At 34.9% G+C, this 17,786-nt stretch overlaps 1 protein-coding gene across 5 annotated transcripts in view; it reads left to right on the forward strand.

Annotated features, from left to right (window-relative positions):
* Positions 1-17,786, forward strand: part of Hormad2 (HORMA domain containing 2) — a 153,536-nt gene that overhangs the window by 24,516 nt on the left and 111,234 nt on the right. For 4 of the 5 annotated variants that reach the window (XM_005396242.2, XM_005396241.2, XM_005396240.2 and 1 more), the window contains exons 4-10: positions 1,049-1,112; positions 1,807-1,843; positions 4,271-4,291; positions 5,262-5,288; positions 11,106-11,173; positions 13,725-13,876; positions 14,124-14,377. In XM_005396242.2, coding sequence (XP_005396299.1) covers positions 1,049-1,112; positions 1,807-1,843; positions 4,271-4,291; positions 5,262-5,288; positions 11,106-11,173; positions 13,725-13,876; positions 14,124-14,377 — 623 coding nt within the window. Of the gene's footprint in view, positions 1-1,048; positions 1,113-1,806; positions 1,844-4,270; positions 4,292-5,261; positions 5,289-11,105; positions 11,174-13,724; positions 13,877-14,123; positions 16,126-17,786 lie in introns of those variants that run through there. The other variant, XM_013520487.1, reaches the window with a different exon arrangement.

Here is a 17,786-nt window from a genome sequence, read left to right on the forward strand (position 1 = left end):
TCTGAACAGCTATTATGAATATAATAATACTCAGTGTATTAACTATTGTTACTCTCCTATTGGCCTGTTTTGAAACTCTCTTGTTGTTATTTTAACTTTTTCTCTTTAAAATTAAAAAAATTGGTCAGTGGAGCTTCAGTGCTACTTTATGATTACCTAGGAGTGAAAAGAAGCAAAGTAATACAAATTGATTTTGCATGGAACTCAGTTGTGCCGCACTATAAATAGAAAAGATTGATAAAATGTTTTTAAAATTGGAATTGTTGCTGGACAGGGTCCAAGGAGGCTCCTCAAAGGAAAGATGGGAACCTCAACTCACCCAGACATATTCTTGTTGCAAAACAATCACCTCAGGACATATGAGTAAGAGGCATAGGCAGATTCATTAAGCAAAATTGAGGTACACACTGAGACAAAATAGCATACAGGTGCTCAAAAGTAAGGTTCTTTATTTAGGGTTAGAGATATATATGTGGTCTTGGCAGTACCCTTTATTAAGATGAAAGACTGGGCTGGGGATATAGCTCAGTGGTATAAGTGCCTGCCTGGCAAGCACAAAGTCCTGAGTTTGATTCCTGGTACCAAAAACAAACAAACAAACAAAAAATAAGATGAAAGACCTAAAATGTTTTACCTAAAGCATTCTTTGAATCATTTATATCTGTTTCTTTATCATTAGGTCAAGTTATTGCCCTTTTCTTTATCAGCTAGGTTAATTTATGGACTTCCAGTATCTTTAAGGAATTTGGGTGTGATGTGCCTGGAAGAAATAAACCTAGAGGGTAAAGGTATAGATAACCTTGGGTAACTTTGACATGACTTCAAACTCATTTCCTTGTCTTATGTCTACCTATCTTTATTTCTTCTGTCCTGTCTCATGGCTAAGATGATTACGATCATAAGATTTATTTTTAAAGTAGGTAGAGATTACAAATGTTTTTATAAGCCATAAATAAAATAGCTAAAAGAAATGTCCTATTTAGCATAGATATCTTCAATATAGCAGTAATTTTGTAGATGCAAATAGACTGTGTTTCTCTTTTTGTAGATCTCAGTTTAAAAATTCTCCGAGAAGACAAAAAATGTCCTGGGTCACTGCATATTATCAAGTGGTAAGTAACTGAAATTCCTCAAAGGTTGGACATTTTTATCATGGCTGAAATTGAGTAAAACTTTATTTGGAAAGATCATGTCCTTAAGGCCACACTCGCTTTTTATAATTTCCTTGAAATTTGAAACAATTATTTAATATTATTCTAAAATACTGATTTAGTTTTGATTTCATAAGAAAATGGAGCGATAAAAAGAAAAAAGTTAAGCAGGCATGTTGTGGATGCCTGTAATTCTGGCTACTCAGAAAGCTAAGGCAGGAAGGTTACAAGTTTGAGGCCAGCCTGAGCAGTTTATCACTATCCTCTCTTAAAAATAAATAAAAAATAAGAAAGAGGAAAGAGCTGGGGTAGCTCAGTTGTAGAGCACTTGCCTAGCATGTGTAAGGCCCTAGGTTCAATACCCACTACTGTTTTAAAAAAATCAAAATTTCATTATTTGTTATATGTATGTCATTATAAGCATTGTAGGAGAAAAAAAAGAAAAAATAGTTCCTCCTCTGAAATTTGCTTATTATTTATAAAGTTCTATACATATACTATAAACATTAGGAGTTTATTAAAAATGGTAAATGGAAAGGTTAAAAGTTATTAGTATAATACACTTTAAAGCCAAAAGTACAAACTGATTGTGTACTGGAATTTTTTTGGCTTTGCATGTGGTCCAAATTGACATTAAGCATTTATTTTTTGACAGGATTCAAGGTTGTTTTCATGCTTTGGAAAAGAAATACGTAAGAATGTTTTCAAATTTATACCAGGATCAAAGATTCATCTTTTATTCCTTAAAAAAGTTTAGATTCTTTTTGTGTTTAATGGTGTACCAATGCCTGCCTTTACATTCAGTCGTTGTTGTTCCATTGATATCCTCTTTACATTAATTAGAAATGAAACTCTCACTTTTCTGTTTTACATACTCATATCTATGTGACCACAGAATTTCCCCTGAATTTACTGGAAGAGATCCAGTGGGTAGGGGAGACAAGAATACGGCATTCAGCATATTGAACATGTTTGAAATAGTAGCAATGCAGTTTGATGATATGAAAGGAAAAAAGACTTGAGTAATTTTTATTCTACCTTAGTTATTTTGGTAACTATGTTTGGTTTGTATGCATAACCTGTTCCTTCAAAATGACTAACATTATATTTTGAATTTTTTTTAAACTCAGTTTAAATTTTAAACTGCATCTGATCTTTCACACTTCCCAAGCAGCTACGAAGAGTTTAAAAAATGGAGGCTCTAGTCATAGTTGAAGAGACAAAATGTGTATAAATGAAATTCTTATCGCTACTTTTCCCCATTTTCCCTGTGTCTTTTTACTTTTCAATTCCTATTTCTTTAAGAAATCTTGAGGTGAGCATGCCTTACATTGTATTATTTAGTGGATTCATACATTTCCTCTCTTCACAGAACAGTAAAATGAACAGTTATGATTTATTCAATACTGACCTAGGAAACCAAGGGATATACAGATAAATCAGATGAGGGAAAAAACCTATAGAGCATGGTAGAAGATAAATACTCATAAGCAGGGCTGATGATCAGTGGTTACACACTCGCCTAACTACCTGTTGGTAAAATACTGGTATTTCTTCTGTACTAATAGCAGGTAGATCTTCTTGAGGCCCTGTGTGAAACCCCACCAGCATCCTCCCCTTTACTCCATCAGAGTCTCTTTTGAGCTATCCCTGGACGTCTCCAAAGCCCAGCAACTAAAGGTTAATACCTAGTTCAAGGGCTGTTACCAGGAACTTGGCTCCAGGGCTAAGTTGGATAATTTCAGAGCAGTCATTATCTGTGCCATATTGGGTTTTATTGATTTTTTTCATATCAGTTAATATTTTTATATAAAAGCATCAGATATATTTTTACTGTTACCCCCACCACAAATACAAGTAATCGTAACTTTCATTAGAAGTAATACATGTCAAAAGAAAACTACTGATCATATATCATAGGAAGTATGGAGAAGGAGAGGTTATAAGTAGGGACATGAAGGAAATCTTTGAGAGAAAATGAGTTTGAGCTTTGAAGGGCCTGAGTATTTAGACTGGTTGAGCAAGGGAGCAGGGCATCTCTGGCATACCAGACAATGCTCATTCACTCTCCCTCAGCCGTTCATTTAGCAGCATTTCCTGGGTGGTGGTCAGTGAGGGACAGTGCAATATAGTTAAGAGCTCAGCGTTAGGCACACAGACAGCGGGGGTGAATCCTACTTCTGTCACTTAATACGTGTGTGATTTGGGGCGAGTAATCTAGCTCTTAGTACCTTAATTTCTCTACATATAAAATGGGGGTTAATAGTAGACCCTACTTTTTAGGATTATTTGAGAATTAAATGTTAATAATTAAAAACTATGGTGGTTCTCAAACTTTAGCTTGTATGTGAATTACCTAGAAAGCTTGTCAAAATATAGTTCCCTGTTAGTCTTCTTGTTTCCTGAGATCAGTGTCCATGTCTATATATATATATATTTTAAATCTGTGAGCTATTAATTCTGTGAGTCTAAGCATAAATTAGGGTTTCATTGCCTGCATTTAAAATCAGTTATGTGCAGTAACCAACACAGCCACATGGTGTCACTAAAGTCTTAATCCTTTGTTGTGAAATTATGTACCTAAAATTTTTTGATTTGTATTCTAAGTTTTTGAAAAATTTATCATAGGTTTGATTATATTTCTATGTCTATATATTCTATTACTCTTTATAGTAGTGTATATGTAGAGGAGAGGGTTTTATAGACATATCGATTTAGATTTTTACTTTAGTAGATTAGCTTTAAAAGGAACACTTTAGATATACTTGTGGTATATTTTATTTTTAGCAATAATGAATTATTCTGTGTATCTTTTGCCTCCAAAATTAGAATACAACTTTTTGACAGTAGGGATATTATTCTGTGTATCTTTTGCTTGGTATACTTTTTCTGTCCAGCAGAGCCCTAAGTAATAGGCATTATTTGAATGAATGAATGAGGAATGAATGAGTGAATGAATGGATGAATAATTATTATCCCTCTTTCTGACCTCCTGAATAATATTTTTTCTACACAATTCTTTGGAACCTTTCTGTAATAATATTTTAATTAGCCTCTATTGGAAATAACAATAATATAAGTGGGACTGTATAGTAATAATAGATTTTTTTCTCTTGAAGCTACACATGGCAGTACTTATAGTAAGTATACACTGCAAGACTAAGCCTCTTTCTCTACTGCATTGACTTTTGGCAAGTGAAATATTTAAATAGTATTATCTCCCTTCTTTCCTTCATCTTATGATATTTGTAGTTTTTTTAAAAAAATATATGTAGAGCTAGGGATATAGCTCAGTGGTGGAGTGCTTTCCCCAATATAAAAAGTCTGTATTTTATTCATTTTGATTTTATTTTTTTTTGTGATATCATGCATGGAACCTAAAGCCTTTTTGTTGAGCTACATCCTCAGCCCATTTTTAAATTTTTTTTTAAATTTTGAGACTGGATCTCACTAAATTGCTGAATTATTCAGGCTGAACTTGATTTTTTAAAATTTATTTATTTAGAGCTTGAATCACTTTATTTGATTACTTTATTTCCCAAGCAGATTGTGAACTGCTGAGGACAAAAGTCTCTTGTTTTCTATGTCCACAGTTAGTATTATAGGCCTGTGCCACTAGGCTCAGCTTCATTTGCTTCTGTTGGGATCTCAGTATTTTATCTTTCTTTAGCTACTTTACAGACTCAAAGTTGTGGGGTTTTTTTTTTTAATTTTATAGGTTTTGGGGAAGTTTTGCATGGCCCTCTATATAATAGGATGTATATATAGTTAAGAATAGAAGAAAGTGAAAAGATACTAAGGATCTTAGATATACTAGTTATTTAAAAAAATTAAACCATAACAACTTATTTGCAATTTATTTATAACTCAGTCACCATAACTATACATACTTTATATTTCTTATAATTTGCTTATATTGTGTTAATGGAATGTTCTAAAAACTCCATGTTCACAAAATAAGAGCTTATCCTATCTCTGCTTGAAGTATATGTCAGCAAAATACTCAATTAATAAAGCACAAATTAAACTCTTTATATGGAAAATATACATCATAAGAAGTAATCTAGTGAATTTGAGAAATTGAATGCTATTTATTTTCCCCTTAAACAGATATATACAAATCCTAAGGAACCTGAGGTAAGAAGATACACATATAGGTGGTATATGTGTATTATGTTGAAGTGTCTTTGTCTGAGTTGATGCTATAGATTATGTTACCAGATTACCTCATGAACAGAGTAACTCATAGTGAGTTCTTCCATTTTATTTGGTTATAAATGTGACCAGTGCTTTCTCTTGAAATTTCCAAAAACTAGCTAAGGGGTATTAGAAGAAAAAGTACTGAGTAGAATGGAGCCTATTTACCTAATGTGTTAACATTAAGACTCTCTTAAGGTATAAATGTATTTTATGTATATTTTATTATTCATTGTAACTGATTCTGAATTTTTTCTGTTTATGACCTTTTGGGAAAATAAATGAGATAAGGTATAATTCTAAGCTTTTAAAAATAATTTCCCCTCTTGACCTTTTTTTCTTTTTTGGTAGTTCCAGAGATTGAACACAGGAGTACTAGAGGTTCACACATGCTAGGCAAGCATTCTACTATTGAGCTACTTCTCCCCAACTTTTTATTTTGAGACAGATTCTCACTAAGTTGTCCAGGCTGGCCTCAAACTTGAGACCTTCCTACTTCAACCTCCCAAGTATCTAGGATCACAGGAGAGGACAACTATGCTCACTATGACCTTCTCATAGATTTTTCAGAGTTTTATTTCTTCTCTCTCCTCTCTGTCTCTCTCTCTCTGTCTCTCTCTCTCTGTAGATTTTCCCCTTGTATAGTGAATCCTACTCTCCTCCAATGGCAACTTATATTCAAATCTTAAATCAACGTCTTTTTAGCTAGTCTGTCTACACTACACTTCTTCATATTTTAATTCCTGTTCCAGCAGACCCCCCACAACTTAACACTCTCAAGTGATTCACGTAGATTACTTTATTTCCCAAGCAGATTGTGAATTGCTGAGGACAAAGGTCTTCTCTTGTTTTCTATGTCCACAGTTAGAATTCTAGTCCTGGACACCTAATAGTTTACTTGTGCCATTTTGAATGGCTTCTGTGGCTGTGGTACAGAGCTCAAAAAAGTCCTCTGTTCTCACTGTTTTCCTCCTGGCTTTTTTTTTCCTTTTTTCTTTCAGTCTTCCTTCTCCAAGCCAATGGATTTATTTCAGGTGGTGGGGTTTAAGACTAAATTGTTAGCAAAAGACACTAAATTGCCTTTAGCACTTCGTATCCTGTTTGCAAGACTATAGCTAGCCGTGCAGGCAAGCAGGGAGGAAACTGCTGCGTACAGGCGCGCAGCAATCCCCCAGTGCCGAAACTAGTTTACCTCTCTATGTCTCTGTCTCATGTTTAGTTTCAAGATACCCTTTCTCTAAAGATTAGAGGGTAAATGTCTTAAACTAAAATTTCCTGGTAAGTTGACTGTTTTCTTGGTGCAGTGTTTATTATGTTTTCTTATGCATGAAAAACTCCTACTTTGAAAGTGGTTTTGGGGTAGTGAAATACTGAGCAATTTAGGCTTAATTACACAAAAATCTTACAGAGTGGGAAGAAAACTGTTAAATGAGCCTGATACTGGCATATATAATAATGAGCTTAGAAAATGAAAACGTGATATGGTAACTTCTGAGCTATCATTTATGACCTGAGAAAAATATTTTGAATATTTTAGATTGTTCCCTGCAGTAGTGAGCCCAAACTCGCTGATGTTTATGCCATGCTTTTGATTACCAAAAAATTTGGCAGCATTTTGAGGGCATTAACTCAAAAGAACAATAAATTCGACAGTATTTACAATGTAAATCTACTATGGTATATCAGTGTTTATACTGCCTGAAAGCATCCACAAGGTTACACTGTTTTGTGGTTGCTGTTTAGCATTAAGTCACTGATATATCTGTTTAGTCCCTGATCACATTCTCTTATGTACTCACAAAGCAACGTTCTCACATAAACATAGTCTTTGACATTTATCTGATATTTTGCCAAACACTTGAGTCATAGCCCTAGAAGTATATCCTTCCCTAAACAAAACTGCACAAACAATAACAATGTTTATATTTACCTGAAGTAAAAATATACTTTGCACTAGGATTAAAATTCGCAGCACTCTTCTTCTTTCAAATTTTAATTTTTATTAGTACACATTTGCAGCACATAATGATTATATTCATTGTGGGAAATTGGTACATGTACATAACCCATCTTGATTCCTTTTACCCCTACCATAGCAGCAGTCTTGCTTGGTATATTATGGAACAGCAGTTGAGAACATCTGCTTTCCTAGTTCAGAGGTCAAGAGAGTCTTGCGCATTGCACAAAATTGTGGTGCTTTTGCACTGGAAGTCTTGTTCTGGTTGCTCTCTCTTGAAAGAGATGAACTGACAAAAGCAGCTAAAGTAATGATGAGTGATAGTAAGTTATTATACAGACACACACTGCAAAGTGTGTGGTGGGTATTAGTAAGATGTGTTATCCAAATGTTAATATATTAAAGAAAAACTGTATTGTTGATAGAGTTTAAAGAATTAGGGGCTGGGGGATTTAGCTCAGTGGCACAGTGCCTGCCTGGCAAGCACAAGGTCATGAGTTTGATTCCCGGTACCGGAAAAAAACAACAAACAAACAAAAGAATTACTTTATCTGTGAATATCATGAGGATATAAATCTTACCATTTCATCATCTATTCTTTTGTGCTTATTTGGAGGTGGTGAACACCCCCTTTTTATAACCTTCTTCAAGAGCTGAACCATAGGAGTCCCTGTTTCTAGGCATAGCATGCTTTTAGAGACTTTTTAAAAAAAGTCTTGGCTGAATATTCTCTCAGGAAATACTAATCAGGTTCTTTTTATGTGCTTAGAACTATTCAAGGTATATAAGTACAGGAGTTAATTTTAGGGTTAGACAAGGTTCCTGGCCTCTAGAAGTTTAAATTCTTATGAGGGAGAATAAACAATAAGAAAGAAAAGAAAGAAAGAAAGAAAGAAAGAAAGAAAGAAAGAAAGAAAGAAAGAAAGAATAAAAGAAAAACAAATTCTAGAAAGTCATACAGCTATGAAGAAAACTTTTAAAAGGTAGTATGCTTGTCAGCGCTGAGGTAGAGAATGGAGGAGGGACTAGATGACTGTTAGACTGGCAGTCCATAGACAGCCTCCCTGCATTGCGACTGATTGAACTGAGATTGAATGACCAGCAAGAGTCAGTCTTTCAGACCTGGGAAAGGCATGACATGTGACAGGCAGAATAACACTATAGTTAACGTTATAAGACTTAAATCTTATTAATACCACTTACTAATTTCAACAACAATGAGAATAATAATAGTACTTTGGAGTGTTGGTTAAACAAAAAAAATGAATTGATATAATGCACTTAAGGGAGTACTTCAGTGTTATCATTGTTATCATCAACCTGAGATAATATGTTCCAGAGTATAGCTGTACAAGTGCCCTAAGACAGGAAGGAATTTTGAATGTTTATGGAAAGAAGAAGTATTATGAACTTGGCACTTAGTAAGTGGGAAGGAAAGTGTCAGGAGAGGTAGGCAAGGGATAGATGAGTAGGGCCTTGTGGACCAAAGGGACTCTTAGATTTTATTCTAAGGACAGCCGTGGAGGGTCTGTGAAGCAAAGGAGTGATATAGTCTGATTTGTATTTTCCCAAACTCTTGACTATACAATAATGAATACCCAATGGACTTGCAATTTGTTCTGGAGATATATCTGAAAAGTTTTGTCAGTGCTTTGGAATATGGAAGGAAAAGGAAAGGCGGCACATGCTTCTGCTGCCTTGGTCTATGTGAATAAACTCAGCATGGTTGATAGGAACCATTAATGTACAGCTTAAAGGCTCATCTTTGTTAGGTAACACAGCCTGAAAAGTGAGAGAACATCATATGAGCTATAAAGAGCACACTGGTGTCTCCTATAAATATGCCTTCTTTGATAACATCAGTCAGTTTAAAGTTACTAAGAATTAAGATCCATAAAACAGTTGTAAACATAACTTTTTTACTAGTTATATCAGGGATCAAATGATGAAGTAAAATTACCAACTGCTAAAAGGTATCTTTTTTAAAAAAAAAATGTACGCTCATAGCATCAAGAAACAGAATTCACTGAGAAAAAAGGACAGGCACGAAGAATAGACATTGTTTGATTGACAAAACAATTATACTCAGCACTGACTAAGAGAGGGTACTATGTATCTAGCTTGTCTGGAGTGCACCTGTTGTTAGGCAGCTGTAGGTACCTCTGATCTTACCCGTCTCTCATACTGTATTTGCAAAGCAACTATGAGCAGCAAATCTGAACTTCATTTGATTTCTCAAATAGACTGACAAGTTAGAAAAATATTTTTCTCTTTTAAAATTAACTCCATTGCAAATCAGTCTCCTGAGTTTAAGCAGCGTGAGCCAGTTCTTCCAGGACCGCATCACCTATGATTAAATTGTACGTTGAGGTACAAGATCAGTAGGGCTGGGAGATCAAATCTTTTTTCTTTTTTTGGTACTGGAACTCAAACTCAGGACCTTGCACTTGCCAGGCAGATACCGTGTCGCTAAGCTATATCCCCAGCCCCTGGGATCAAATCTTAAAGTAACAGAAACATTGAGACTTTTTATGATAAATATAACATCCTCATTCCTGTCATGGATCAAATACTGAACCAGAGGAACGAGGTGGGTGTGTGCGCGTGTGTGCGAGTTCTGACTAAAACTCATACCCTTTACCTGCCTACAGTACCATCTCCAGCTCTGTGAACAGGTTGTATAATATATCTGGGTCTGTTTGCTTCATCTAGTATAAACGTTTTATTTTAAATGGATATGTCTCTCATGAGGAAATTTGTCCCTCTTTATTTCCAGCTTTCTTAACAGCGAGGAGAGCAAGTAGCAGTAGTATCTAGTTTTTAGTGCAATATGGTAAAAAGCAAGACTTAGATCCTTGTTCTTTTTCTAATTTAAAAAAAAATTTCTATTGCCTTTATCATCTTTCTGGATTACTGAAGTAGCCTCCTAACTTCTTTTATTGTTTCCATGTTTTCTATCAGTACTGCAAGGTAGTCAGGGTGAGCTTGAAAAATGCAGCTGATTCTCATTTAAAACCCTTCAACAGACTTCTAGTTTACTTGGTCTAAAATCCAAACCCCTTACCTTGGCCCTATGACCCCCTATAAAGTCATCTCTGATATTTTCCCTCTTGCTTGCTGTATCTGGTCACTTAGCCTCCTCTTGGATCTCAAAAGAGGCATCCCTTACTACTTCATAGCCTCTGTTTCCTCTGCCTGGGGCGCTACACACGCAGGTCTGCACATGACTGGTCCCTCCTGAGGCTCAGCTCAAGCATCACTTCTTCAGGGAGGCCTTCCTTGGCCCTTGCAAACCAAATCAGCATTTTTTCCCTTCATGTACTTTATCATAGCATCTATTTCATATTGTTCACAGCACTCATACTATTTGAATTTTTCTTATTTTTTTACTTACTTATTGACTATCCCTGACCAGACTATAAATTCTAGAAAAACAAGGATATTTCCTGTTTTGTTCACCCCTACTTGTGCCTGCCACAAAATAGAGATTCAATAAAATATTTATTACATAAATAGATGTTTTCTCAACTGGTTATATTGTTAATTACCTAGTTGGGTACTTGACTGTGCCTTAGTTTCTCCAGCCTTAATGATAATTGTATTATTTGCCATCTAACTCATTTTTAGCACAAAGAATATTAAGTTATCTTTATATCTGGAAATATTAATTCTGAATTATGTAATGCTGTGAGACAAACAAGTATGTAGAAGCGTAGTAGTTATACAATGTTCCTTATTATCAGGTAAATTCTGGATTTCTTTTTTAGAATTAATTTCTTTATTCTCTTTGGTTTTTCTAGAATGTTACTGAGATATACCAGTTCAAATTCAAATACACAAAAGAAGGCGCCACTATGGATTTTGACAGGTAGAATCTACTTGTTTAATGAACATAAGAAATATATAGAAGTAAGATAAACAAAAGCTTCTGTAGGCCAAAGAAAAGTCTTACTGGTTTTTATTATTTATCCATAAACCCTACAAAACTCCACTAGTATAAAAAGGGACTACGATAATTGTTTGAATTTCTGAAATCTATGGATTAAGCTGCTGGGAACAGAGGCAAAGATGAGTATTACAGTAATAGAAATTGTATTAGAAATTCTGTGTACACATTTTGATTGAAGACCATAAAACTCTGTCTAGCCATTAACTTAAAGTTTCTCAGTTGCTATGCTGAGCTACTTATCTTTCTTCCTTCAGTACAGCCAGACCAGCTCTGGGGTAGATAAAGCCCTTGGACTATTTGCCTACATACACAAATATTCTCATCTACTTGCCCCACAATGTCATATAAATAGTATTTTCTATGTATGTCCCTGTATGGAAAAGACTAGAAAGCACTATATTTTCCTATCAAGTCAAAACTCCAAGTTTTAGATACACTAATGGGTTAATTAGAAATGACAAAGACCTGTGCTTCAGAAGGGCCCTGCTGCAGATCAGGACATTTGTTGAGGAACAACATTTATGTATTCTTCTCTCAGTAGCTTTTGGCTTCAGATCAGCTAGGAGATATAAAGAGCTAAGCATTTCTGATGGGATGGAAAAGAAATGGAAGATGCAGTGGTGATAGAAAACCTTGGTTAGAAGAAGGCTCTGAGGAATGGAGATGAATGTGCCCCAAAAGAATAGCTCTAAAGAAAAGTATGGCAAAATTCTCCCTTTTCCTATTAGCTGTGGGGAACCTGAGGATTTCTCTCTAAGTCTCACTTTCTTATTTTTTGTCTTATTTCAAATGTGAAGAAAAAGTCAGTACCAGAAATGAGAATTATAATATTAGCTATTGGGTCTGGGGATTTAGCTCAGCAGCAAAGCGCCTGCCTGTCAAGCGCAAGGTCGTGAGTTCGGTTCCCGGTACCAGAAAGAAAACAAAAACAACAACAACAAAAAAATAATATTAGCTATTGTTAACTAATATTTGTATAGCACTTTACAGATTATATAGAACATTTCATACATGTTTTCAGTAAAATGGAAACGGTCACATCTTTCAGACACTAAAGAGAGAAGGTGCATATTTCAATTTCTTAGAAGCCAAAGTTAAGCATTTATTTAAATGGAAGTCCTGAATATAATTTTACTGATGAATCCTGGAGGATTCTGTGAGCTACATGGCTTTAGAGCCCTTCACTTTGGTTAAGTATGTTCAAACTGGTTAAATCCTGGTGGACAAAACTTTAAGTTGTTTGAAATTGATAGAGGAACTAATGTGTTCACTTATTAAGTACTTGGTTTATGAATTCGCACTGCCTCCAAAGATTAGTTAGCAAAAAACCCAACAGTTCAACTACTTAGGATTATTTTTCAATACTGCTTACTATGTGCAATGCACTGTGCAAACACATCGCAGTCAAGCTCCTCCTGAAAACTACTCAAATGTGAGATTAATTGGAAAAGGAAACTTTGGAGAGAAATAAGAATGGCTTAGAATTAGAAGGTAACTTAGTCCAACTTTTTGTTTACACATTAATTCAACAAAGATTTACCGAGTACCTGAATACCAAACTCAGTATTGTGAATAAAAGAGCCACTCACAGTCTGGAGGGAAATCTGGTCCAGGGATGATAGCAAAGCTTCCATAAAGAAGAAGCATATGAGTTAGGTACTGGAGGATGAAGTGGGAAAGTCTAGAAGAGAAGTGGAAAAGCACAACACAAATGAAGTGAGCACCATATAGAAATGTACACGGTTGAGAGGAAACTAGGTGGCAGCTGCAGGTGAAGGAGGTAAGGGATTGGCTGGACATGAAAAACATTGTACATATATTTGTATTTGAAAGATGATGTATTTGTATTTGAAAGATGATGAATATAGTAGGAGAATTTTAAACTGAAAGGTGATATGAACAGGTTTTCCCAGGAATATTATTTTGGTAGTGGTGTGGAGAATGTTTTGCCACGTGGACAAGAAGAAAAGCAGGGATCCACAGAAGAGTGAGGAGAGGAAGTTTTTGAGAGATAACTAGATGGTGGATAGGCACAGAGCTAGCAGGTCATTTTATGCTTGGAGTGCTATAGAAATGCCTGTAAGTTTATCTCACAAATGGGCTGACCAATTTAGAGTGTGTCTAAATGATTTAACTGAGGTCATTCAGGTAGTTAACTGCAGAGCTGATAATAGATGCTGGGTCACATAATTGCAAATCCATTGTTCTCGTTATTATGGCATGTGGTTATTTGTAAACCAAAATTTTTTTAAAAGGTCATTTTTAAAAGCAAGGGGAACAGAAATCCTTTGTGTATGAATTGGAAAAGTACAATCACTCTCTTAATTTAGTTCTAAAAATTGTCTCAAAAATCCTGGTATTTAATTTATATTTATTTTATCATATAGCTAAATGGTTTTTATTCTTTTTAAAATAGATTGTCAATATTGTGTATGATTATAAAGTATGCAATTTTTCTATGTGATTATAGTAGTAATACAAGCTTTGAAAGTGGGACGAGCAGTGAAGATATTAAGAAAGCCAGTGTTCTACTGATTCGTAAATTGTACATATTGATGCAAAACCTTGGACCCCTTCCTAATGATGTTATACTTACTATGAAACTCCATTACTATAAGGAAGGTAAGTGGTGCCTTTTAGCCAAATTCCTTCTTTAGCCAGGCATGGTGGCACACACCTGTAATCCCAGCTCTCAGGAGGCTGAGTTAGAAACCAGCCTAGGCTACACATTGAGTTGAAAGCCAGTCTGAACTACACAGAGAGACCCTGTCCTCCCAAAGAAAAGATATCTGTTGCTACTATGAAATATTAATTGGATCAGTTCTATTGGAAACAATTTTCATGGCTTTTTGCCATTTTCATTTTGCAGTGACCCCACATGACTACCAACCCCCTGGTTTTAAAGAAGGAGTGGACTCACACTTCCTGCTGTTTGCGGGAGACCCCATCAACCTGCAAGTGGGATTGGTCTCCACGGGCTTTCATAGCATGAAAGTGAAAGTCACAACGGAGGCCTCCAGAGTGGCTGATTTAGAGAATAATCTCTTTCTGGAGAACAGCACTACTGAGATTGCTCATCAGGGCCTAGACTGTGATGAGGAGGAAGAGGAAAGCAACAATCAAGTAAGGCCAAGTTTTAGTGATCCTCCATTGCTTTAGTTAAATACAGTTGACATTCTTTCAGTTCATACACAGGTCATGTCACAGTAACAAAGTCCAATGGAGCATGCCAGGTATAAACACTGAAACAGAACTAGTCCCTGATGTCAAGGAATTTTTAGTTTAAAAATATAGTCTTCAAGAAATAAATATATGTTGTTAGATGAAATTGTTCATGACTAGAGGGAAAAAAGATTCCCTGATGTATTTATTTTATTAAAGTCACCCATAAATTACAAAATTTAGAGGTTTCTTCTTTTCCTTTACAAATAACAGGTTCTTAGGACTGTGTAATATTTAGGTGTCTGTTCATACTCCATAGAAGTGTACAGCTCAGCTCTTGATTGCTGGAGTAATTGGGTAGAAAGGGGTTGGGAAAGAAAAAGTTTATAGATTAACCCAAGTCAGTGTGGAAACAAAGTGATCATCAATTCTCACGATGTCAAGAGATACAAGCTTTGAGATCAGATTACTGGGGAAAGCCAGTGGGCGGGTGAGGTTGCAACTATTGGGGCTGAACAGGCAGTACTCTGAGCTCTTTATTTTACTGTTGGTACAGAGACTTAAGAGTTAGTTGGCTACTTACTAGGGCCCCCTTGTGCCTGGGGAAATCTCATCATTAATTGGCCTTTCCTACATAGTAATATTTACTGTAATATTAGTAATATGCTAGCGGTATATATTAAAAGGGTCTGGGACCAAATAAATAAATAAATAAATTCAAACTGCTAAGTGGGAAAGGATGCTATAAAATTTTTTCAGGAGATATATTAAGATTAGGTTGGTAACTTATTTGCCTGAGATAGTCTGGGTCCTACTTGAAATGGCTGTACTTGACAATTTCTGGAGGTGCCTTCTGGATCTTTAATTCTGTGTTATGTTTAATACATTGAAGAGAGGGCCTAATTTTAATTCAATTAGTATAAATGGTAAAGCCAATCAAATAAGAGGTTTTTTCATTAGTATTTCACAATGTCAGACTTAAAAATGGCTTTAGATTTTGCTACAATTTTCTTCTTTTGGTTCTATTTAAGGAAGGTGGCTAAGATAGGCTAAAAAATAGAAGTTAAGGAAAGAATAAACATGTTTAAACTGGATTATTATCCTTAAAAGATTAAGAATTTCATTCTCTTCTGCCAAATGAAATGTGAGCAAGGCAGCCTGAGAAGGGAGAGTGCAATTGATAGATTAAATAAGGCATGCAATAATACTTCCTAAGCATATATTTAGTAGAAACTGCCTCTATAAAGATCTACAGTTTATGGTAAACTTGTAGGTGAGTCAAGTTCCTCTCTTGCCAGCCAATCATATTGGAGAATTTAGTAAATCTAGTGAAGTGTTAGTAACATTTTCCCACTAAGAATTCCTATTGTTATTCCTTCATGGAACATAATATATATTCATTCACCTGTATACACATATAGGATCTTTACCTGATTGCCTTAAAAATCTTTTATTTTTAAATATACCATGTATCATACAGTATGTAAAAGTAATATGTACAACACAAATAACAATAAAAAATATTTATATACTCTTCAGTTTGGCTAAGAAGTAAAACATTGTCTCTACCTAGAAGCTACCTTTTTCTTCATTGTACCACCACTTTAATCTAAAGGTAGCCATCTACTGATTTTGATGATAATTCTTCCTTTGTTCTTCTTTTTGTCATTGAGTCTCTTGCTGGATCATTAAAATTGAGATTCATCCACTGTGTGTGGTTGTTGTTTTTTATTCCACTGCTGTATTCTTTTTGCCCTCCAGTACTGGAGATAGAATCCAGGGGCACTCTACCACTGAGCTATACTCCCATCCTTTTTTTATTTTAAGATGGGGTCTCACTAAGATGTTCAGGTTGGCCTTGAATTTGTGAACCTCCTCCCTCAGCCTCCTGAGTACTGAAATTTCAGGCATATGCCACCAATCCAACTAATATTCTCCTCTTTATAGAGGTCTTTATTTTTGTGAGAAACATTTATAACAATTAATGGTATACATGTGAAAGAGTGTCTGGGATGAATATATCAGAGAGTTCTAGGTGTACACATTTTCAATTTTATTAGGCAACACAAAACTTTTCCAAAGTAATTGTATCTATTTATAGTGCACCAGCAGTATAGGAGAGTATCCTACATTCTTACCAACACTTACTATTGTATAAGTTTGTTTTCTGCAAGTCTGCTATATAAGAAATGGTAATATGACATAACTTTAATTTGATTATTGGGAAGTTTAAGAATATTTTCATTGGCCATTCTGGTTTTCTTGTATACAAAATAGTTGTTCAAGTTTTTAATGCATTCTTCTGTTGGTTTACTCATTTTTTTCCTCATACTTTTTTTTTTTTTTTTATTCGGAATCAAACTCAGGACCCTGCACTTGCCAGGCAGGCACGGTACCACTGAGCTATATCCCCAGATCCCTCAGATTTTTAAAAAATGTCCTAAATAATCATTCTTTTTCACTTATTTATGTTGCAATATTTTTTACAGGTTTGTGGCTTTTCACTTCCTTTAAGAGGTCTTTTGATAAAGATAAGTTCTTATTTTAATGGAGTCTAGTCTTTTTCTTTAATATGTTCTTGTATATATTTAAGAAACCCTTTTCTACCTAAGGTCAGAGTCTTGCTATGCAGTTCAGGCTGGCCTTGGGCTCACTTTGTAGCCCAGGCTGATCTCAAACTTGCAGTGATCCTCCTGCCTCCGCCTCCCAAATGCTAGGATTATGGGTGTATGCCACCATACCCAGCTTATATTTTATTTTAAAAGTTTTAAATCTTTTCTTTTTACATTTAGATTTTTAAGAGTTTGTTTTCATTTGTAAAATGAGGTAGACCAGACTCCTTTAACATTTTAAAATTAAAGTATAATATACACACAGAAAATATATGTATCATTGATGTAGCTCAATAAATATTCACAAACTGAACACTAGGGTTGTAAGGAGGGGGAGGCAAACAAGAAGTCTCTTTTTAAAAAAATTTTTTTTATTTTAAAGAGTAAAAGAAGGATAACATAATAATAGGGCAGGCTTACCAAATTACAGAAAAGTGGTAGGAAATTATCAATGGTTATTTTTTACATATTGTTATCTATAAGATAGTTTCTCAGGAAAACACATAGACAAATAATAGTGAGTTACAGACAAAAGAGGTAGGAGATTATCAATAGTTGTTGTACTATACTTTGGTATCTTCAAAGTGGCTTCTAAAGAAAATAAATAGAGCTATACATGAGTGACCTATTGAATAATCATTAACTTTTCTCAATGGTTGTTGTAGGAAACACATAATAATAGACATTTACAAAATTGGATAGGAACAATACAAACATTGCAGAGTTATGGATAGATTAGTAGGAAAATATCAATGGCT

The sequence above is a fragment of the Chinchilla lanigera genome, unplaced genomic scaffold (genome assembly GCF_000276665.1).
Source record: "Chinchilla lanigera isolate Chin_1 unplaced genomic scaffold, ChiLan1.0 scaffold00054, whole genome shotgun sequence".
NCBI classification, from domain to species: Eukaryota; Metazoa; Chordata; class Mammalia; order Rodentia; family Chinchillidae; genus Chinchilla; species Chinchilla lanigera.